This window comes from Rhinopithecus roxellana, chromosome 16, assembly GCF_007565055.1.
Source record: "Rhinopithecus roxellana isolate Shanxi Qingling chromosome 16, ASM756505v1, whole genome shotgun sequence".
NCBI lineage: Eukaryota > Metazoa > Chordata > Mammalia > Primates > Cercopithecidae > Rhinopithecus > Rhinopithecus roxellana.
The window spans coordinates 113,966,505-113,991,488 of record NC_044564.1 but is presented as its reverse complement, the minus strand read 5'-3'; the positions used below and the strand labels follow the sequence as shown (position 1 = coordinate 113,991,488).

At 41.2% G+C, this 24,984-nt stretch overlaps 1 protein-coding gene across 4 annotated transcripts in view; it reads right to left on the bottom strand.

Annotated features, from left to right (window-relative positions):
- The window catches only part of HSDL2 (hydroxysteroid dehydrogenase like 2), an 88,901-nt gene that overhangs the window by 35,103 nt on the left and 28,814 nt on the right, over positions 1 to 24,984 (bottom strand). For 3 of the 4 annotated variants that reach the window (XM_030919210.1, XM_030919211.1, XM_030919213.1), the window contains 2 exons: positions 20,249 to 20,352; positions 18,194 to 18,292 (listed from right to left, as the gene is read on the bottom strand). In XM_030919210.1, coding sequence (XP_030775070.1) covers positions 18,194 to 18,292; positions 20,249 to 20,352 — 203 coding nt within the window. The remainder of the gene's footprint in view (positions 1 to 18,193; positions 18,293 to 20,248; positions 20,353 to 24,984) is intronic. The other variant, XM_030919214.1, reaches the window with a different exon arrangement.

The following is a 24,984-nucleotide window of genomic DNA, read 5'->3' as shown; positions in this document are numbered from 1 at the left end:
GAACTGGGTAGAAAACACATGTTCCTTACTCTATGCAACACTGCCTTATACTACAGACTAAACCAGAAGACTCAAAGTAAAATTCAATGAACTTTCTGATTTAGAATGCTCAAGAATTTGCATGTCTTTTAAAGGAATAACTGAAGAGACCTCTAATAGCTTCCAGTTGATTCTCCTGATAACAGCTAAGAGATTACTGCCTGAAAACAGACAGTACCACCAGTCTTAATGCCCAAAATTTCCTTTCACATAAACATATGGAGTGTATATGAGGCTTAAAACATCAGTATTGCCTGTGATGACTCCTTCTCTGGGAAGAGAGCTTGTTTTGCCTCTTCAACACCTATCAGCCACCACCAACCACATGCACACATTCTTGTGGGAATTCACTGAACCAACAATGCCACTGATTATAAAGTGCACCATTATGTTAGGGACCACTAAGGAAACAAAAAAGCTGCCAATTAAATTATGATATATCATTCATTGTAAGATACAGACTGGTATCAGAGATGTGCAAATATAATACATGGGCATCTCAGAATCAATGAAAATGGTATAAACTCTTTCACCTAGTCAGTGAATAGGTTCCTTGAAAAACACTCAATAAATATTGCTTGGATTTCTGGGGGTCCTTTTTAAATTCAGACAACTGTTTTGTAGAAAATATTAGAAAATAGCCAGGTGCGGTGGCTCATGCCTGTAATCCCAGCACTGTGGGAGGCCAAGGTGGGTGGATCACTTGAGGTCAGGAGTTTGGGACAAGCCTGGTCAACATGGTGAAACCCCATCTCTACTAAAAATACAAAAATTAACCAGGCATGGTGGTGAGTGCCTGTAGTCCCAGCTACTTGGGAGGCAGAGGTAGGAGGATCACTTGAATCTGGGAGCCAAAGGTTGTAATGAGCTGAGATTACTCCAGTGTACTCCAGCCTGGGTGACAGAGTGAGACTCTGTCTCAGGAAAAAAAAAAAAAAAGGAAATAGAAGTAAAAGGAAAAATTGCTTAATTAATTATAATTTCCCTATCCAGAGATAACTGCTGTTAATATTTGCATATAATTTTTACTATGTTAGGTATACTTTTAAAATTATGTCTCATATGAAGTAACTTGAAACTCTACTATTAACAGTACGTTATTAATTATACATTGTCAACAGTAACATCTCAATTTGCTTACATATATCCTAGTTTACATCAAACAAGAAAAGTCTGTTTATTTATTTTCTAACATAATTCATAGGTTCACAGAAAGTCAGTTTATTTAAATGTACTTGGGTTTGTGAGTTTCTAGTACTTTAGATAAAACTTATTTCCATACATTGTTAAAATACAATTTTAAATTATTATATGCTAGAATAACTTACATATTTTGGTCTATAAGATGAAATGTCTGTAGCTTTTAAGGGCCATTGGCCCTTTTGCATTCACTCAACAAATAGTTATTAAGCACTTACTATATATAAGTCAGGCGCTATTCTAGATATTAAGGACACAGATGTTGACAAAACAGACATAAGGCATCTACCTTCATGGAACTTACTCCCTATTTTTTTAAGGTTCAATTAATTTAGGGAATTTCTTGAAAGCATTGAGTTACAAGACACGTTTCTACTTCCTAACTAAAAATCATTTACTAGGAATAATTTTTTTTTTTTTTTTTTGAGATAGGGTCTCATACTGTCACCCAGGTCAGAGGTAGTGGTGAGATCATAGCTCTCAGCAGCCTTGATCTCCTGGGCTCTTTTTTTTTGAGACGGAGCCTCGCTCTGTCACCCAGGCTGGAGTGCAGTGGCGCCATCTCGGCTCACTGCAAGCTCTGCCTCCCGGGTTCACGCCATTCTCCTGCCTCAGCCTCCCGAGCAGCTGGGACTACAGGCACCCATCACCACGCCTGGCTAATTGTTTGTATTTTTAGTCGAGTCGGGTTTTCACCGTGTTAGCCAGGATGGTCTCAATTTCCTGACCTCGTGATCCACTGGCCTCAGCCTCCCAAAGTGCTGGGATTACAGGCGTGAGCCACCGCGCCCAGCCTTTTTTTTTTTTTTTTTTTTTTTTTTTTTGTAGAAATGGGGTCTTGCTATGTTTCCCAGGCTGGTCTCCAACTGGTGGGCTCAAGCCATCCTCCTGCCTCGGCCTCCCAAAGTGCTGGGATTACAGGTGTGAGCCACCATGTCCAGCCCTAGAAATAATTTTTTTCCTTAACCAACAGATCAAGAGCAAGAGCTCTGGTCTCACTCTTGAACGGATCCTTTATTAATTTAAAAAAAAAAAAAAAAAAGCAGCTGGATGTGGTGGCTAGAGCCTATAATCCCAGATATTCTGGAGGCTGAGGCAGGAAGATCGCTTGAGCCTAGGAGTTTGAGGCTGCAGTGAGCTATGACTGTGCCACTGCATTCCAGCCTGGGTGACAGAGTGAGACCCCATCTGCTTGTCAAAAAAACACAAAAATTAAAAATGAATAAAATAAAATAAAAAATAGCACCTACCATTCATTAAGTATACCCTGTGCCAGGCATGCTATTACCTATTTTACATACATTGTCTTACTTAATTCTTAGAACCCTGAGGTAGGTCCTGTTGTTATTCCCATTTTATAGATAGGAGCACTCAAGCACAGAGAAGTTAAGTAACTTGCCCAAGGTCACAGAAGCTAAAATTCAAACACCCAGTAGCCTGACTTCAGAGCCAGGCTCTCATCCATGATGCAACTAAATGGGTCATACCTTGTTAATCAGAGTTCTTGGAGTTGTTATCATCTCACTCTTGAAAACTGCAGAACTTTCCTGTACATAATTGAGTATAATCTATTTTGAAACTATATGCATACATGCACACTCCTAGTCTCCATGTAAATGACATCAATTGTACAAGAATCCTTAAAAACTCTAAATTAGAAGTCTAATAAAAATATGTCATATGTAAGTATATACATGCTGTGTGTGTGTGAGTGTCTATAGAATAAGAAATGTTCCTCCAACCTATCATTACTTTAACAATCTTTCCAAGAAAGATACAAAGAAGGTACAACTAGACACTCAAAAATCAAGAAGTGGGCCATTATTTCTCAACACAGATTTTGGAATGCCAACAAGCTAACCCAACAGGTTAGAAAAAACTGATAACAATAAAAACAGGTTAACAGTAGGATAAATCAAATGAAATTCATTGATGATTTCTGGGAAAGAAAATAAGCAAGATTTATAATGAAAGCAGATAAGCCATGGATCACAAGAGTCACAACATCGACCCTAAAACTTAAGTCTTATTAAGAAATAACTGAAGAGATATCTAATAGCTTCCAATTGATTCTTCTGATAACAGCCAAGAGATTACTGCCTGAAAACAGACAGTACCAACAGTCTTAAGACCAATCAAAGATTTCCTTTCACATAAACATATGGAGTGCATATGAAGCTTAAAACATCAGCACTGCCCGTGATGACTCCTTCTCTGGGAAGAGAGCTTATTTCCCCTCTTTAACACCTGTCAGCCACCACCACACATATCCACATACTCGTGTGTGTATCCACTGAACCAATGATGCCACCGATTATACAGCACACCATTACCTTAGGGACCACTAAGGAAAGAAAAAAGCTGCCAATTAAACTATGATATATCATCCATTGTAAGATACAGACTGATATTAGAGATGTACAAATACAAAGCATGGGCATGTCAGAATCAATGAAAATGTATAAACTGTTTAACCTAGTCAGTGAACAGGTCCCTTGAAAAACAGGGAAACTAGTTTTGATTTCTAGCACCAGACAGGAAGGAGGTGAGCCACCACCTTGTCACCTCACCCTCCTTGGTTAGCTGAGTTCCCAAATCTATTTGCAATATAGTCCAGGTGCCAGAGGTCTGCAGCTGCTCTGTGATACTTCTGCGGCCTTCCTCTCTGCAGCCATTACCAAATCAGTAGCTGCCATTCCCAGACTCCCCACCCCAAGCCCAAATCAAATCCACCCAAAAGTGGACTTTCCTGCTTCTACTACACTTGTCCAGACCAGTCACAAGGTAAGAAGAGTAGGCATTGTGAATAGCAGCCATCATCCCTCTCTCCTTCCCCACCCTCCATTTCAGCAGGAACCATGAAACAGGTCTTATAAAAAGAAAAAAATTACAATTCTGGAGGTGACCTAGTTGGAAGCCTGAAATTCCATGTTGTGAAACAACTGGAGGCCGGCCCTCTGATCCTTTCTCTGGATGTGCTGAATTCAGCAGGGTGAAAGTGCTAAACCCAGGAGGAGCAATGAAGTCAGTGTTGAGAAGAGCACGCAGCTGAAAAGCCAAGCGGCAGACCAGGACACTGCTGTGATTGAGGATAACATATGTTACACTGTACTCACTCCGTTAAGCACAACAAATCTCCTTTTTCCTGAAAGGCAATAATGTTGGGAGATTACTTCTGGTTCCAGCTGACATAAAGATAGTCACTCTACGCTGTCATCTAAGATGAGGAGATGCATGTTTTCTTTTAAATAGAGGCCTCACAAAAGCCAAGAGCCTGGCCACCCTCTCAAGTCCATTTTCACCCCTCCATGTTCATTGCCTCACTCATGAATAATGTAATATTCTAGCTAGCTTTCCTGCCTCTTCTCTCTATAATCTTACAAGCCATCCTATATTCAGATGCCAGATTAAACTTCCTAAACCTCATCAACAACCGTAGTACTTCAGTGCTCCTATTTTCCCTAGTTTATTATTAATCCTCTGCTGTTAAGATTCTTCAGTGGCTCTCCACTGAATATAGGTTACAATTCAAGCTCCTAAACTTGGCAGACAAGACCATCCATCTCATCCATCTTCCCCACACCCTCACACTCACCCAACATTCCAGTCAACCTGTACAACTTGAGTTGCTCAAGTTCAGTAGGAAATAACAAGCGCACACCCTATCATACATACACCAACCTTGTAGCTCCACCGCACAGACAGTATTTTCCCAAACTGCAATCTTTGCATGCGTCGCTCCCTCTGCCGAGAAATGTCTTTCCCAGTTCTTTCTGAAACATTCCAACATCCCCTTGAGATCTCATTTCAATTGTTTACCTACTTTTGAAAATCTACTTCTCTGATCATTTATCCTGAGCTACTATGTCTCAAAGCACCCTGTAGGCCAGGCACGGTGGATCACACCTATAATCCCAGCACTCTGAGAGGCCGAGGAGGGTGGATCACTTGAGGTCAGGAGTTCCAGAGCACCCTCGCCAATGTGATAAAACCCGTCTCTATTTAAAAAAAAAAAAGAAAAAAACTTAGCAAGATTCTGTCTCAAAAATAAAATAAAATAAAATAAAAAACAATACCCAGTACATAATTCATCATACCATGCACCACAAGGAACATGACTGTAAATTGGATTTAGTGTGTCATCAAGTCTAGGACCAAGTAACATCACTGGCTCCAAGATGTCTAGTAAACCTTCTAAAATGAATATCTTGAAGCTAAAGCAAAGATCTCAGCAATGAGCTGATTTTTCCTGCTGATCCTGATAATGCCCTCTATATTCCCTGATACAGAACATTCTGTCTATTATATAAGCTTTGTCCAGAATATATTTTGGAGCCAGGCAGAAGGTAATCATATTGCACATTCATTGACTCATTTACTCACTCATCAAATATTTATTGAATGTCTACAATGACTACAATAAAACAAAGCAAACACTGTCCCTATCCTCAAGAAGTTTTCATTCTAGCAAAGAAGACATTAAATACTCATAATTATAAATTAATAATTACAAATGCTGTAAGTGATGTGAAGATGTACAGACTACTAAACCCGATGATCAGTCCCATTTTGTAAGAACTATCAGCATAATCTGACACAATTGATCACTCCCTGTATTAGTCTGTTCTCACATTACTATAAAGAAATACCTAGGCTGGGCACGGTGGTCACGCCTGTAATCCCAGCACTTTGGGAGGCCGAGGTTGGTGGATCACTTGAGGTCAGGAGTTCAAGACCAGCCTGGCCAACATGGGGAAACCCCCATCTCTACTAATAATACAAAAAACTTAGCCAGGTGTGGCGGCGCACGCCTGTAATCCCAGCTACTTGGGAGGCTAAGGCAGGAGAATCACCTGAACCTGGGAGGCAGAGGTTGCAGTGAGCTGAGATTGAGCCACTGCGCTCCTGTACAGCCTGGGCAACAGAGTAAGACTCTGTCTCAAAAAAAAAAAAGAAAAAAAAAGAAATACCTGAGACTGGGTAATTTTAAAAAGAGGTTTAAGTGGCTCACAGTTCTGCATGCTGTACAAGCATGGCTCCAACATCACTTGGTTTCTGGGGAGGCCTTGGGGAGCTTGTACTCATGGCAGAAGGTAAAGAAGGAGCAGGCACATCACATGGCTAAAGGAGGAACAAGAGAGCGAGGGGGTGTGCTACATACTTTTAAAAACCAGATAAGAACTTGCTCACTATGGTGAGGGCAGTACCAAGGAGGATGGTGGTAAACCGTTCATGAGAAAGCTGTCCCCATGATCCAGTCAGCTCCCACCAGACCCCACCTCCAACACTGGGGATGACATTTTGACATGAGATTTAGGTGGAGACAACATCCAAACTGTATCACTCTCCATTCTCCTTGGAACAGTTTCTTCAGCAGCTTTCATCTCCTCTGGGTTTCTTCCGACTTTACTCTCCTATATGGGTCTTCCTCTTCTTCCCAACCTTTCAGTGTTGAAATGGGCAATGGTCCTTTCTCTTCTTCTCACTGCCTAGATGGTATCATGTAGTTTTGTGGCTTTTAATGCCTTCTATACGTTGAAAACTCACAGATTTTAATCTCCAGCCTGGACCACTCTCCTGACCCCCATTCACAAGCCCTGCTGCCTAATGACTGTCCCCACTTGGGTGTTCAAACACAATACCCCACACTGAATTCCTAAGCTTGCCCTCCATCTGCTCTATCTGCAGCTTTCTCCATCTCAATTCCTAAGATGGAGATAGTCTCCACCGTCCTAGTAACTCAAGCCAGAAATCTTTATTTTTTTAATTTTTTTTTTTTTTTTTTTGAGTTGGAATCTCACTCTATCACCCAGGCTGGAGTGCACTGGCATGATCTCAGCTCACTGTAACCTCCACCTCCCGGGTTCAAGCAATTCTCCTGCCTCAGCCTCCTGAGTGGATGGGACTACAGGCACACATCACCAAGCCAGGCTAATTTTTTGTATTTTTAGTAGAGATGAGGTTTCACCATGTTGGCCAGGCTGGTCTTGAACTCTTGACCTCAGGTGATTCACCCACCTGGGCCTCCCCAAAGTGTTGGGATTACAGACATGAGCCACCGCACCCGGCTATTTTCCAGAAATCTTGGAGTCACCCTTGACCCTTTCTCTCACGTCCCAAAGGCAATCCATCAGCAGATATTGTTGGTTGTACCTTGAAAATATATCAGAATCTGGCCACTCTCCACCACCTTTACTGCTGTCATCCTGGTCATAGCCACCAAAATCTGTGCCTCACTTCCTGCAGTAGCCTCCCAACTGTTCCCCCCTTTGCCCCTCAAGAATCTAGGCTTGGCTGAGCGCGGTGGTTCACGCCTGTAATCCCAGCACTTTGGGAGGTCAAAACGGGCAGATCACGAGGTCAGGAGATCGAGACCATCCTGGCTAACACGGTGAAACCCTGTCTCTACTAAAAATACAAAAAATTAGCTGGGCGAGGTGGCCGGCGCCTATAGTCCCAGCTACTCGGGAGGCTGAGGCAGGACAATGGTGTGAACCCGGTAGGCAGAGCTTGCAGTGAGCCGAGATCACGCCACTGTACTCCAGCCGGGGTGACTGAGTGAGACTCCATCTCAAAAAAAAAAAAAAAAAAAAAAAAAAAAAATCAAGGCTTATCAGAACAGTCAGAGAGGTTTTTTAAACATTTAGGTTTGATCAGGTCCCTTCTCTGCTTGAAATCCTGAAACAACTCCTCATTTCACCCAGAGTAATCAAAGACCAAGTCTTGGCAAGGGTCTATAACATCTGACCTCCATTTCCTTACGGACATCATCTCATCTTCTACTCCTCTCCCCTCACTCTGGCGACACTGGTCTTCTCCCTGCTCTTGCATCATTCCAGCCATACTAGTCCACAGGACCTATCCACTGCTGCTTCCTCTGCCTTGCATGTTTTCCCTCAGATAACCTTTGGCTAACCGTATTACCCCTAAGACTAACCATATGCTCAAATGTCAAAAGTCTATGCTCAAATGTCACCTTCTCAGAAAGGCCAAACCTACCTTCCCTGGTGGTCTGATAGTTAGGACTTGGCACTCTCAGAAAGACCAAACATCTCTTTTCTTTCTTTTTCTTTGAGATAGGGTTTCACTCTGTTGCCCAGGCTGGAGTGCAGTGGTACGATCTTGGCTCACTGCAGCCTTGAACTCCTAAGGCTCAGGTGATCCTCCTGCCTCAGCCCCCTGAGTAGTTGGGACGACACGCACACACCACCACACCCTGCTACTTTTTGTAAAGACGGAGTTCTGCCATGTTGCTCAGGCTGGTCTCGAACTCCTGGGCTCCAGCAATCGGTCTGCTTCGGCCTCCCAAAGTGTTGGGATTACAAACAGGAGCCACTGCTCCTGGCCTAATGCCAAACCTTTCTACCCTATTTTAAATTACCACCTTCCCTCCTCATGGCTGAGACTCCAATCCCCCTTCCTTTGTTCTATTTTTCATAACATATTACCTTCTAGCATACTATATACTTTGCCATTCATCATGTTGTCTGTTGTATCTCTCCCAATTAGACTATAAGTTCCATAAGGACAGAGATTGTTATCTCTTTTGTTCTCTGATGTATCTTCAGAAAACAGAACACAGCTTGGCACAAAATAAGGGTCCAATGAATGTTTATTGTATGAATAAAATTTAAAATTCTTAAGAGTCAAAGAAGGCTTTTTCTAACTTTGTTACCCCAGGATCCCAAAGACCTACAGGTTAGGGAAATAAAGGCAAGTGGGGGGAGGACAAAGTGCAAGTGGTGGTAACAAACTCTTAAATCTCCCATACTAAATGGTAAACTCTTTGAGGGTAAGGATTGTGTCACATTCATCTTAGTACCCATGTGGCCTTGCCTTGCACCAAGTAGACAGTTAATAAATTATCTGTCAAATGCATAACAAGTGAATAGTGCAGAGAACTGTGCCTGGCATGTAAGAATGAATGTTTGGGAAATGAACGAATGTAAAGTGAGAAGTCAGCTGCGCACAGTGGCTCATGCCTGTAATCCCCGTACTTTTGGAGGCTAAGACAGGCAGATCTCCTAAGCTCAGGACTTTAAGATCAGCCTGGCCAACATGGTGAAACCCCATCTCTACTAAAAATACAAAAATTAGCCGGGCGTGGTGGCGGGCACCCGAAATCCCAGCTACTTGGGAGGCTGTGGCCTGAGAATCGCTTGAACCCAGGAGGCAGAGGTTGCAGTGTGCCAAGATCGCACCACTGCACTCCAGCCTGGGCAACAGAGCGAGACTGTCTCAAAAATAAAAAAAGAGAAAGTGACAAGTAATATAAGGGAGGTACAAAGAGGTAAAATAATGTGTTAGAACTTTGTTACCTCAGAGACTTCCCTTTCTAACTATAATTCCTAACTCTCTATATCAACTTTAATGACAACAATGATGTAGGGAGGGTGATTGAGAAAGGGTGAGAAAAGGCAAAGAAATTGAAAAAGAGAGGCACGATAAAGTGTGAGCTTTTAATTTTTTTGGCTGTGACCCATAATAGGTAACATTTTCATATATGACACTTATATAAGAAACAATACTGACCCTTCCTCTGTGCAATGCACTCTAATATTTTCTATTCGATTCCACTAGAAACAAACAAACAAAAAGAAACCACAACAAAACAACTCTGGCTGCTGCTCACTAAATCAATTTCACAATCCACTAAATTGATTTCATGCCTCACTAAATTGATTTCATGACTCACCAATGAGTCTTGACATACAGTTTGAGAAATACTGAAGAAGTGCCTTTTTCACTCTTTTTCCCCACTGCGAAAAACATCACTCTTCTGAAAACCATAAAAGAATTGTCTGCTACAGAAACATAAAGGAAACAAAGAAGCAATAAAACATGGTTTTGGTCCACAGTGGGGACCAGGAAAGAAAGGAGTGTTGGCCAAATTACAGAAGAAAGGAATTTAACCAAATTGATTCCTGGACTACTTAGAAGAAAAAGATGGTGATTGGAAAGCTGGCTGCAACCCTCAAATATTCCTAAGAGTTACCTCAGCAGCATGCCCCAGTACTCGGTAAATTCTCACCCATAACCCCTTGTTTCCCCTCATCTACACCACAGGCCATAGAATCTTCAGTACTTCTTGGAGCTGGGGAACTCCTTTTATCCAATACATAGCAGACAGGAAGCAACAATGAAAAGAAATCCTTCATTTATTCCTAAACTAGAAGTCTGGATATGTTTCACACAGCTATATGTGGCAGTTCAGTTCAAGAGTACCACCAGGGCTTTAACAATACTTTGCATAAATGCCGGATTAAATATGCTTTTAAAACCTAACTTCTACCAACCTAGATATACACTAGGTAAAAAGGCCAAAGACGTATCCCCAGTACCCATGTCTACTGCATGATAACCATCCAATCAATAGTTGTTGGATGATGAATGAATAAACAAAATAATGCCAGAAGAAAGAAGAATGGAAATAAACAATATACTAATATAAGGGTCCTTAGAGGATACAGAAAGACGTTAAATGATACGACTGGGAGAATCAAGAAAATCTGGAATGACAGAAATCCTGTAAGATAAACAACCTGGTTTTTCAAGAAATAAGTGGCAAGAAAAAAAATGAGTGTAACTGCTTTAGATTAAAAACACTTGAGACTGGCCAGGCGCGGTGGCTCACGCCTGTAATCCCAGCACCTTGGGAGGCTGAGGCAGGTGGATCACGAGGTCAGGAGATCGAGACCATCCTGGCTAACAATGTGAAACCCCGTCTCTATTAAAAATACAAAAAATTAGCCGGGCGTGGTGGCAGGCGCCTGTAGTCCCAGCTACTTGGGAGGCTGAGGCAGGAGAATGGCGTGAACCCAGGAGGCAGAGCTTGCAGTGAGCCAAGATTGCGCCACTGCACTCCAGCCTGGGCGACAGAGCAAGACTCCATCTCAAAAAAGAAAACAAAACAAAAAAAAAAACTTGAGACTTATCAAACAAATGCAATATATGAAACAATTTAGATCCTGATGTAAATAAACCAACTGCAAAGAAAACATTTATGAGACCCTTGAGGGAATTTGAACACTGACTAGATATTAGATGGTATTAAGGTATGTTTGTTAGCTATGATAATAATTTTGCCTTTTTAAAGAGCCCTAATCATTTAAAAATGCATATTGAAGTATATACAGATGAAATGATGCTATGATTGAGATCTGCTTAAAAATAATGTGGTGAGGGCCGGGCGCAGTGGCTCACACCTGTAATCCCAGCACTTTGGGAGGCCGAGGTGGGTGGATCACTTGAGGTCAGGAGTTCGAGACCAGCCTGGCCAACATGGCAAAACACCCGCTCTACTAAAGATACAAAAATTAGCCGGGCACAGTGGCGGGCGCCTATAATCCCAGCTACTCTGGAGGCTGGGGCAGGAGAATCGCTTAAACCTGGGAGGCGGAGGCTGCAATGGGCTGAGATTGCGCCACTGCACTCCAGCCTGGGAGACAGAGTGAGACTCTGTCTCGAAAAATAATTAATTAATTAATAATATAATAATCTGGTGAGGTTAGAAGTGGGTTTAAAGGGAGATGGAGGTGTGAGGGCTGGTAAAACTAGATTGGCCACGTGGTGAAATCGCTGAAGCGGAATTGTACATGATGTTCTAGTCTCCCTACTTGTATACATGTCTGTACATATGTTTGACTATTTTCATAAGTAAAAGTTTGAAAAATATGCAACAAAGGGCTTTAGAGATTATTTATAATACCGAATTTTATATAAGGGGAAACTAGGTACAGACAGCTACTGCAGCTCACACAGCTAAGACTATGTGCAATACAGAAACTGAATTATTTTGTTTTTATTTTTTCGAGGGACTGGTTCTTTAGTTCATAAAGACACTTGTCAATATTCAGTATCAAAACAGTTGCACTATTGATTTTTCTTTCTCCCAATCAGCCCCAAAGAGACTACACCAAAGGCAAGTACATTTTAAACCAATAAGCTGCAGGATGTACACCTAACAGACCTCATAGAAACCTTACCAGGGCAGAGAGTGGTGGCTCATGCCTATAATCCCAGCACTTTGGGAGACCAAGGTGGGTGGATCACCTGAGGTCAGGAGTTCAAGACTAGCCTGGTCAAAATGGAGCAACCCCATCTCTACTAAAAATACAAAAATTAGCCAGGCATGGTAAAAGGCTCCTGAAGTCCCAGCTACTTGGGAGGTTGAGGCATGAGAATTGCTTGAACCCGGGAGACGGAGGTTGCAGTGAGCTGAGATCATGCCACTGCACTCCAGCCCAGGTGACAGAGCAAGACTCCGTCTCAACGACAAAAAAAAAAAAAAAAAAAAAAGCCTTACCAGAAAGTGGGGATTGGATAGGGAAAGAAACTTTAAAAGATGAGCAAAGTGCCAGCCCACGGACTATAGAGGCTATCACAACCATACGGGGGTGGCCAGGGTGTCGCAAACCCAAAGAAGCAAAGAGAAACTGAGTAATTTTAAATACTAATGTGACGTTTGGATATTTCATCAAAATTAGCTCTGGCAGGGCACAGTAGCTCACGCCTGTAATCCCAACAATTTAGGAGGCTGAGGTGCAAGGATTTCCTGAGCCCAGGAGTTCGAGACCAACCTGGATAACATGGCAAGACCCCATCTCCACACACACACACACACACAAAACTAAAAAACCAGCTGGGCATGGTGGTATGTGCCTGTGGTCCTAGCTATTTAGGAGGCTGAGGCAGGAAGATGGCTTGAGCCCAGGAGGTCAAGGCTGCAGTGAGCTGTGATCATGCCATTGCACTCCAGCCTGGGTAACAGGGCAAGATCTTATCTCAAAATAAATAAATAAAAATCAGTTCTATCATTTCTTTACCTGAACTATATTATATGGTTAATTGAGAATCTGGAATACAGAATAAGTGTGCTAAAAAGACAATTAACAAAATGTGACGCCGAGAATATGAAAGAAAGCTCAAAGGCTCTCACAGAAGAGAAGATACAGATGGAACTAATTTCCATAATTAATAGATTATGGAAACCTATTTGCAACTTTACAATCAAGAGTTCAAACATTTGAACAGTATCTAGGTAGATCACCTCTCTGGTTGCATTATATTTATATGATTTATTTGCCCTAACAAAATTTGTAAACCACTAAGGGCAGAAACAATATGTTACTGCTTAATTCTCCAATAGTTCCAAGTTTGAGATATGACTAAAAAGTAATATTTCAATTTTATTAAGCATTTAAAAACTTACATGGAGATTTTATAGTAGTTCAGTATAAGTTACCAACTTACCAAGTCCACTTAGTAAATAGGAACATTACACAAAACTTTCCAGCAAATCAAGTAAGACCTTAATGCCTTAGCTATCACATTTAATACTAACACAGCATTAAGTAGTAGAAAGGATGCAAGAACTGAAGTTAAAAAAAGGGAAGAAACGGCATATATATAATGATGAAAAGAAAAGCCTTCCCATTATTGACAAGAACACAACAAATATATGTCCTATCATTGTTACTATTCAACACTGTTCTAAAAGGATTAGCTAATGTAATAAGAAATGGAAAAATAATTTAACATATAAGGAAAAGGCAGAAACACCATTGTCACTTTTTGTGATAAGACTTTAAACCTAAAAAAACTAGGAGAATCTGCAAAAAACTTTTTAGTACTAATAAGAGAGTTCGGGTTACTAGTATATTTGTAATAAAGATATATCGTTTTTATATTAATATATACTTTAACAAATTAGAAAATATATTGAAAACAATAAAAATATAAACTATTGGCTGGGTGCGGTGGCTCACGCCTGTAATCCCAGCACTTTGGGAGGCCGAGGCGGGCAGATCATGAGGTCAGGATATCGAGACCATCCTGGTAAACACGGGTGAAACCCGTCTCTACTAAAAATACAAAAAAAAAACTAGCCGGGCGTGGTGGCAGGCGCCTGTAGTCCCAGCTTTTCGGGAGGCTGAGGCAGGAGAATGGCGTGAACCTGGGAGGCGGCAGAGCTTGCAGTGAGCCGAGATAGCACCACTGCACTCCAGCCTGGGCGACAGAGCAAGACTCCGTCTCAAAAAATATATAGATATATACATATATATATATATATATATAATATCTAGTAATATATTTAACTAAAAATGGATAGGACTAGTCTTCTGCTTCTGGAAATACGTTTTCTTTTTTTCACTGCTGGGGGCTGACATCCCTAACACCGCATTGTTCATGGATCAACTATATGATGACTTATAAACTCTAAAGGGCTGTCTTATTACAATAAAACTATAAATAAGCAATAAGCATGTTTTAAAAGCACTGCTGGGCTCTCAATAAGTCAAGAGAAAACTACTAGCGAAGGCTAGAGAGGAGGAGAGAAGAGAGTGCAGTAAAGCAAGAAAAAAAGAAACCAAGGACATAAGAATAGGAATGTTATTACAGATTCTATGATTGCCTGCACAGAAAATCCAAGAGACTCTAAATTATTTGACTCAACAAGAAAGTTTAGAAAGATAGCTGCCTGTAATGTTTAAATGCAAAAACATTTCTACACCCTAGCACCAAACAGAAAATATAATTTTTTTAAAAGATACCATCTAGGGCGGGTGTGGTGGCTCACGCCTATAATCCCAGCAGTTTGGGAGGCCAAGGCAGTAGGATCATCTGAGGTCAGGAGTTCAAGACCAGCCCGGCCAACATGGTGAAACCCTATCTCTACTAAAAATACAAAAATCAGCTGGGCATGGTGGCAAGTGCCTGTAATCCCAGCCATTTGGGAGACTGAGGCACAAGAATCACTTGAGCCTCAGAGGCAGAGGTTGCAGTGAGCCAACTGGGCCACTGTACTCCAGCCTAGGCGACAGAGTGAGACTGTCTCAAAAAACAAACAACAAACAACAACAAAGACACTATCTAGAATTGTAGCTGCCTCAAAACGAGATGGTTAGAAAGCGTTCCCTTCCCTAATCTTCCCATGCTCAAATGAGTCCTTCAGAATTCAGTGACTTCTGGCCTGGTGCAGTGGCTCACGCCTGTAATCCCAGCACTTTGGGAGGCCGAGGCAGGTGGATCACCTGAGGTCAGGAGTTTGAGACCAGTCTGGCCAACATGGTGAAACCCCCTCTCTACTAAAAATACAAAAATTTGCTGGGCATGATAGCGCACGCCTGTAATCCCAGCTACTCGGGAGGTGGAGGTTGCAGTGAGCTGAGATTGTGTCACTGCACTCCAGCCTGGGCGACAAGAACGAAACTCTGTCTCAAAAAAAAAAAAAAAAAAAGAAAGAAAAGAAAAGGATTCAATGACTTCCACATTTCCCTCTTCCCCAAATTCTAGGTTTTGAAGACAGTGTAGTCAAAATTTAGCCAGGCACAGCGGTGGGCGCCTATACTACAGACAAGTATTAAACTTTTCTCTTCTCCTATCTCTTCAACATAGAGAGTTGATATTTGGTACCTGTATTTCATATTTCTAGTTATTCTATGTAATCCATGTACATTTGACCATGTATTAAATATACTACAGGTTTATTTGCTAGCCATTATTTTCTCTCCTCTTTTTTTCTGACTCCTATCTTGAAAACTCTCTGTTCTGACAGATTTGCTGCTTGGTTAATAGCCCTTTCTACAAGACTCTTCTCAAGTGTGGTAGCATATCCACATATCTTCCCTTCATCTTGTTAATAAATAACTATCTTGGCTGAGTCCCTTTCCATCAGTAACGTACAGATGTTATTCCACTGCCTTCTAGTTTCTGGCATTGAAGATAAAAGAGTCTGCAATCTTTTTCCTTTGTAAGTAACATATATTCTGCCTGAAGGCTTGGAAGATTTTTTTATCCTTGAAATTCTGAAGTTCTCCCAGATGTCTTTCTCCCCCTCATAAATTCAGCCTCAAATCTGGTAAACCTTTTAGTCTACATCCATATCGGTCTTTCTTCTGCTCAAGGGAATTGTTTCCTATTAGTCATTCAATTATTGTTTCTCCTCTATTTGTTCTCTTTCCAGACATCCTTCTGGGACGTCTGATATTTGCATGTGAAGTTCTCTGGATGTGTCCTCTAAGCCTCTCTCCATTTTCTTCAGGGTGTTTTTGCTCTTCTGAGATATTTCTTGCAGTAGACTATCCAAGCTGCTTACTCAGGTGTTACTCAACATCCAACCCTTCAACTACTATATACATATATGTATTTTATTTGTTTTTTTTTTTTTTTTTGAGACGGAGTCTCGCTCTGTCGCCCAGGCTGGAGTGCAGTGGCGCCATCTCGACTTACTACAAGCTCCGCCTCCCGGGCTCACGCCATTCTCCTGCCTCAGCCTCAGCCTCCGGAGTAGCTGGGACCACAGGCGCCCGACACCACGCCCGGCTAATCTTTTGTGTTTTTAGTAGAGATGGGATTTCACCGTGTTAGCCAGGATGGTCTTGATCTCCTGACCTCGTGATCCGCCCGTCTTGGCCTCCCAAAGTGCTGGGATTACAGGCGTGAGCCACGGTGCCCGGCCCATATATGTATTTAAAAAACACAATCTATTTTTAGTTCCAGAAAGCATTTTTCATACTATAATTCAATCTCTTATGTCATGATTTTTCTTTTTGAATTGAGATATTTTCTGTTTCTTTAGCAGTTGTATTTCACTGAAAACTACTATTCTGGGTATTCTGTTTATTTTTTCTGTGTCTGGATATTGGGTCCTCTTAGCTGTACTACAATTTTTCTTTGTTTCCTCATAGCACTGTTCACCCTTATGTAGCTTTTTTTTTTTTTTAACAGTCTCGCTCTGTCACCAGGATAGTTTAAATGATGCCAGCCTTGCCAGCAGTAGTAAGTTATCATATCAGATATACCAGTCACTGAATCTATTTTGGGACTTGATGAAGTCTCTGAGGTCTCCTCACTTGCACACCTCAAGGATAGGAAATACCTTGCCTGTTGAGCCACCCCGTTGAGTCCTCAGATCTCCATGGTCAAAGCCCTCTCCAGGAACTTCTGAGTATCTGTTCTTGTCTCAAGTTCTCTCCCCTGGCTCCATTCTGTCCTGTAGCTCAGAACAATCTTTCACAAGCTTCTCAAGTTCCTTCTCTTACAGAATCAAGTCCTACTCCTTCTTTCCTAGTCCTACCTGCCCACCACCCTAGCAGCTGCTCCAATCAGGGGAACAGGAGGGACAGCAGGGACATGACTTCCAGTAGTCATCTTCCTAGAAACCCCCTCTGCCGGCAAATTCAGTGAAAAGGAAATTTGCCATCAGTAGAAGTGATTTTTCTTTGTTTTTTCTTTTTTTTCTGAGACGGAGTCTCCCCGTCTCCCAGGCTGGAGTGCAGTGGCGCAATCTCGGCTCACTGCAAGCTCAGTCTCCCAGGTTCACGCCATTCTCCTGCCTCAGCCTTCCCAGCAGCTGGGATTACAGGCGCCCACCAGCACGCCCGGCTATTTTTTGTATTTTTTAGTAGAGACGGGGTTTCACCGTGTTAGGCAGGATGGTTTCGATCTCCTGACCTTGTGATCCGCCCGCCTCGGTCTCTCAAAGTGCTGGGATTACAGGCGTAAGCCACCGCACCCGGCCTAGAAGTGTTTTAAAAAATGTAATGAGGCTGGCGCAGTGGCTCATGCCTGTAATCCCAGCACTTTGGGAGGCCGAGGAGGCTGTATCACTTGAGGTAAGAGGTTTAAGACCAGCCTGGCAAACGTGGCAAAACCCCCCTTCTACTAAAAAAAAAATACAAAAAAAATTTTTTAAATGTAATGAAGAGGCCGGGCACAGTGGCTCACACCTGTAATCCCAGCACTTTGGGAGGCCGAGGCTGGCGGATCATGAGGTCAAGGGATTGAGACCAGCTGCTTGGGAGGCTGAGGCACAAGAACTGCTGGAACCCGGGAGGCAGAGGTTGCGGTGAGCTGAAATCACACCACTACACTCCCCCCTGGATCAAAAAAATAATAAGTGTCAGGGACAATACATGAAAATCTAACAAATGAAGTTTTTAACAATACATACCTGTTTTAGGCCATAATGCATTGACTGCAATTTCACCTTTAAATTCTTCTGCCATTCCAAGCACATACATGGACATACCATACTTAGCAATAGTATAAGCTGAAAGAAGCACAAAAAATAATAATTATAAAAGAAATTAATTTGATTAACTTGTGAGTAGAAATAACCAATTTTTCTATTACTATTTTCTTCCTGATATATGTGTGCATGTATGTATATACATATATATGTGTATATATCTATGTGTGTATACATATACATGTATATATATGTATATACATACAACACATCCACACAGATATATATCAGGAAGAAGGTAGTAATACACACATGTATACATACACACATACATGTATACGTACGTATACACATATTCTTTTTTTTTTTTTTTGAGACAGGGTCTCACTCTGTCACTTGGGCTGGAGTGCAGTGGTGCAATCATGACTCACTGCAGACTCTACCTCCTGGGCTCAAGCGACCCTCCCACCTCAGCCTCCCAAGTAGCTGGGACTATGGGCACGTGCCACCAAGCCTGACTAATTTTTCAATTTGTTGTAGAGACAGGGCTTTGCCATGTTGCCCAGCCTGGTCTTGAACTCCTGGGCTCAAGCAATCCACCTGCCTTGGCCTCCCAAAGTGCTGGGATTACAGGTATGAGCCACCACACCCAGCCTGCCTAATATATTTTTGAGAATTCTTTTCAATAATATAAAATATAACTTTTAAATGTACTATTTTCTAAAGAACAGTTTTTATAGAAGTGAACAGAGATGAAATCATTTATATATTTTCCTCCTAATATTTGATTAAAATAAAAGTGACTGTAATAAACTTTCATTTTTCTTAATACTATGAAGGTAAATTACATTATTATTTCTTAATATGTTTTACCTTTTTTTTTTTTTTTTTTTTGAGACACAGTTTCACTCTGTTGCCCAGGCTGGAGCACAGTGGTGTGATCTTAGCTCACTGCAAACTCCACCTCCCTGGTTCAAGTGATTCTTGTGCCTCAGCCTCTGAGTAGCTGGGATTACAGGTGTGTGCCACCATGCCCAGCTAATTTTTGTATTTTTAGTAGAGATGGAGTTTCACTATGTTGGCCAGGCTGGTCTCAAACTCCTGGCCTCAAGTGATCTGCCTGCCTCGGCTTCCCAAAGTGCTGGGATTACAGATCTGAACCACCATGTCTGGACTCTTTTTTTTTTTTTTAAAGTATGAAAGTGTTTATTTAAAGGGAAACTGCTGCTAGTAAAACAATCATTACAAAAGGCTGCAAATGTATTTAACCTAGTCAATTAAAGTGGAACTTCTTTCAGTTTTGCTCTGTGGGTTCCCATTCCAAGTGCCTTTCCAAATGTTAGTGAATTGTGCTGAAATAAAAACTAAGTGTTTGATACAACTATTTTAAAGAAGGCACCTATACGTAAATCTTATTGCTTAGCATATTTACCTTAAACCATTGATATGCTATGAAAGGTAATAGGGTTTTTTTGTCTTTTTTTTGTTGTTGTTGTTGTTGTTTTTTTTTAGAGTCAGGGTCTCTCTCTGTCACCCAGGCGGGAGTGCATACCAGGATCATAGGTCACTGCAGCCTCAAACTCCTGGGCTCAAGCTATCCTCCCACCTCAGCCTCCCAAGTAGCTAGGACTACAGGTGCATACCTGGCTAAGAAAAATAAAGTATCCCATAGATAGTTTTTAACCAACCTTATAGATGAATAAATTACACACAGTAAAACACACTCACATTGGGAAATGAAAGAGCTTTCTGAAATGGTAAAAATCTGTATCTTGATTTGGATGTTGGTTATATACATTTCTCAAAATTCATCAAACTGAACCATTAAGAGCTGGGCATTTTATTGAATGTAAATTATGCCTCAGTTTTTTAAATTACAGATAAAAGATTAAGAATCTGCTTTCTAAATGCCACTTAATGATTTGGCATAGAAAATTCAATGCTGATTGTTATGTGCAGATTGTGATTACATCAGACGTACACAGATTTAATTCAAAACAAATTAAGCACAAACCATCCCCTCACCCTACCACCTACCACAGTGCTCTTTGAACCAAACTGGATTTAGGTTTAGTGGTGGACTGATATTGAGGATATGAGCAACTTTACTCTTTTTCAAATAAGGAATACATGCTTTAGATCTGAAAGCAAAAGAAAATACAAGTCAAATTAAACAGTTTTCTAAATTGCTCCACTTTTTTTTTTTTTTTTTTTTTTTTTTTAAGAGATGGGGCCTCGCTCTGTTGCCCAGGCTGGAGTGCATGGCTCAATCACAGTTTACTAAAGCCTTGAGTTCCTGGGCTCCTGGGCTCAAGCAATCCTCCTGCCTCAGCTTTCCGAGTAGCTGGAACTACAGGTGTGCACCACCATGCTTGGCTAATTTTTGTAATTTTTTTTTTTTTTTTTAGAGACAGGGTCCAACATTGTTGCCCAGGCTGGTCTTGAACCCTTTGGACTCAAGCACTCCTGCTACCTCAGCCTTCCGAAGTGCCAGGATTACAGGTTTACAGGTGTGAACCACTGCTACCAGCCAACTTCTCCTTTTTCTTTTTTTTTTTTTTTTTTAATTTTAAGACAGGGTCTCTCTGTTGCCAGGATGGAGTGCAGTGGCATGATCACATCTCATTGTAGCCTCTGCCTCCCCAGCTCAAATGGTCCTCTCACCTCAGCCTCCTAAGTAGCTGGGACTACAGGCATGTGCCAGCATGTCCAGCTAGCTACCTGGATAGTTTTTGTAATTTTTTTTTTTAGAAACAGGGTCTTGCTATGTTGCCCAGGCTTGTCTCAAACTCCTGGACTCAAGCGATCTACCTGCCTCAGCCTCCCAAAGTACTAGGATTACAAGCGTGAGCCATCATGCTGGGCCAATCCACCTTTCTGTTTTTTTTTTTTTTTGAGACAGAGTCTCACTGTGTTGCCCAGGCTGGAGTGAAGTGGTGCGATCTCAGCTCACTGCAAGCTCCGCCTCCTGGGTTCACGCCATTCTCCTGCCTCAGCCTCCTGAGTAGCTGGGACTACAAGGTGCCCGCCACCACGCCCAGCTAATTTTTTGTATTTTTAGTAGAGATGGGGTTTCACTGTGTTAGCCAGGATGGTCTTGATCTCCCAACCTCATGATCCACCTGCCTCAGCCTCCCAAAGTGCTGGGATTATAGGCGTGAGCCACCACGCCTGGCCAAAATAGAAATATTTCATTATGAATTTTCATTTTATAACATACCTTTAATAGAAGGCCAAAAATCTGACACTTTTCTTTAACCCAAAGGTCAATGTGAGGTCTTTCATTTGGCATTGCAATCTGCCTTTAATTGGGAGCAATATTTAATTTTATTTAGTGGATTTTTTTTACGTAGCTGTTTATAAAGGTAGGCACTTTCAATAGTGAATAGAATCTTTGTGCAAGAGTTTTGATTTTAACTTTAATTTTTTTTTAAATAGAAACAGGGTTCACTGTGTTGCCCAGGTTGGTCTCGAACTCCTGGGCTCAAGTAATCTGCCCGCCTCGGCCTCCCAAAGTGCACAGATTACAAGCAGGAGCTACACCACCTGGTCTGTTTTGTTTTTAATTGAACCTTCACATCTAAAAATGTGGGTTAAGACATCACTTTCATTTTTGAAAAATGACCTCAATACAGGAAAGTAGACTAAATTATTTTTGCCAAATGGGCTTTCCAAAGACATAATTTCACAAGGAAAAAACAAAGAGACTCATACATTTATGTACACATCAGTCATAATGTCAGTTTAAAAGGTCAAGTCTATAGTTATAATTACTAATTTTGACAAATCTACATAAAATTCAGTGCTTTACTTGTATTGATCATCTCGTGGAAAGAAAACATGCATATTTTTAACTTTGTTAGTAGGGAGCAATTCCTAGCAAATGATACAATGAACAAACAATTTCTGCACCCTTGCAAAACATGTATCTACATTTGTTTAGATTTTTAATAAGTCTAAAGTTAACACTGACCACTACTACAGCACTGTCTATAGTTGTGATTACTAGTTTTGACAAATCTACCTTAAACTTGCCAAAATATCTGTCAATACCTTAGAAGTCATTTCATGTCATGAATACCCAGTCTAAAACCTTTTTAATCACTTCAAAATTCTCCTGACGCCATATACCTAGGTGCGTGGTACAAGTTTAGTAACCCTTATGCTTGGGACCAGAATTGTTTCAGATTCCATTCTGAAATATCTGCATTATACTTAACCAGTTCAACATCCCTACTCCAAAAATCTGAAATCCTTAATGTTCCAATGAGCATTTCTTTTGAGCGTTGAGTCAGCACTCAAAGTTTCAGATTTCAGAACATTCTGGATTTGGGATTTTCAAACCAGGGATACTCAACCTGTATATGTATATCTGTGGCTTCATCATCTACAATAGAAACTGCCAGAAATCATTAAACTTATTCACACAACATGCCCTTAACTAAGCCTTAGTTTAACATGTTGAGCAATAGTATTCCTGGCTAGGTTTATATTTTTAAGCATTTATTTAAACAAATACTTAACTTTCAATTGAACTTATTTCACAAAGTTGCCAGCTGTAAAAGATTTTGATTCCCATATAATTTTTTCTAGTACTATGACAGTATCACATAGCAACATTGCCTATTTTATTTGAAAATAAACACAAACTCTTGAAAAATGAATACCTTTTCTAGTTCCAAGTTTTTCTTCACAATCTGTATGCTTGCCATAATTCTTTTTTTCTTTTTGAGACAGAGGCTCACTCTGTCGCCCAAGCTGGAGTACAGTGGTACGATCTTGGCTTACGGCAGCCTCTGCCTCCTGGGTTCAAGCGATTCTTCTGCCTTAGCCTCCAGAGTAGTCCAGTAACAGGTGCACACCACCATGCCCGGCTAATTTTTTGTATTTTTAGTAGAGACAGGGTTTCACCATGTTGGCCTGGCTGGTCTTAAACTCCTGACCTCAGGTGATCTGCCTGCACTGGCCTCCCAAAGTGCTGGGATTACAAGCCACCATGCCCAGCCACTTGCCATAATTCTTGCTATGGTGGGTTCATTATGGTTTCATTCAATAGAGACATACCTTACATAGTGAATTTGTAGAAATATGCCTCATATCTACAAACAAGTAAGCTTTTACCCATTTTACTTGAATATACGGCCCTCTTGGCATAAGTCTGATTTTCCTACTTCAGAGAGAGATGTGGTTATGAGAAATATTTCACTTTCCTCTTTCATATAAGAAAAACAACAGTGTAAACACAATGATACAACTTGTTAGCCTGTCCTCAGCATCCAGAAGACAACAGAGCTCTGGCCCCATATAAGGAAGTAGTTGATACCGTGCCACTCAGCTACAGCAACTATTGCCATATGGTAATGCTTCTCTATGTGGCCAGATCTTCTAACATTTCAACAAAAGCTAGGAATCTGGACTTTTGTATAAATCTTCTAGTTTTTTCAACATAAGCAACCAATAAAGTTTTTGAGACAGTCTCGCTCTGTCGCCCAGGCTGGAGTGCAGTAGCGTGATCTCAGCTCACAGCAACGTCCACCTCCCAGATTCAGGCAATCCCCCTACTTCAGCTTCCTGAGTAGCTGGGACTACAGGCATGTGTGCCACCATCCCCAGCTAATTTTTCTCTTTTTTGTAGAGACTGGGTTTTGCCATGTTGTCTAGGCTGGTTTTGAACTCCTGGGCTCAAGTGACCCGCCTGGCTCAGCCTCCCAAAGTGCTGGGATTCCAAGCATGAGCTGCCCTGCCTGGCCCTAACTAATAAAACTTTGAATGTAGGTAACTCATGAAAACAATTTGTCTGGGCCAAGTTTTGCAGACCCAACAAAACATACCTGAGGGAAAAATTCAGGACTCTAACTTAATAACTTAGATATTTAACCTTCATGACCAACCCTATAACATTCTACTTTATTATTGCCATTTCAAAAGTAAAGAAACTGAATCTGCAAGAAGTTAAGTTACTTGTCCAAGGTCACAAAATAGAAAGTCATGAAGGGTGAGTGTTAAGATTTGAATCCAAGCAGTCTTACTCCAAAGTCTGAGCTCCTAACCACCTGTTCTGTGTGTAACAAGATACACGTAAGGTACAGAAGCAAGTTCTACCCTAATGTATCCTGATACTCACATGGAAAATGATAGAACCAGAGGGTAAATAAACAAATAAATAAATGGACAATAAGACGTGTTGTCTGATGAATCCAGAACAGATCAGGACTATGTTCTTTCATTTGATATTCTACATTTCCCCACCAAAGTCCAAAAAAGTGTTAGCCTTTTTATTGGTTACAATAAAGTGTGATTCATCATGAGAATGACCTTACTGTTATTTAAATAACTAAAACCTAAGTATTTTTTTTTTTTTAAACTCCAGGTCTTTTTCAGAGGAAGAAGACTATTGCTGGCTTCAGTAATCAGAAACAGTTCTACGAAAGGACTGCGTCCTATGAAAGACAGAGTATACATGTAAGTTTTTACACATGCAAATATTTGAGAAAATGCTTGAGCTACACTTTAGTCCTTTTTTTTTCTTTGGAGACAGAGTCTTTCTCTGTCCAGGCTGGAGTGCAGTGGCATGATCACAGCTCACTGCAGCCTCAAACTCCTGGGCTCAAGGGATCCTCTTGCCTCAGCCTCCTGAGTAAATGAGACCACCACCACGGTCTCAGTAGGCACACACCACTATGCCTGCCTGATTTAAAAAAATTTTTTTTTGTGGAGACAGCGTCTTGCCATCTTGTGCATCTCAGTCTCGATCTGGCTTCCAATAATCCTCC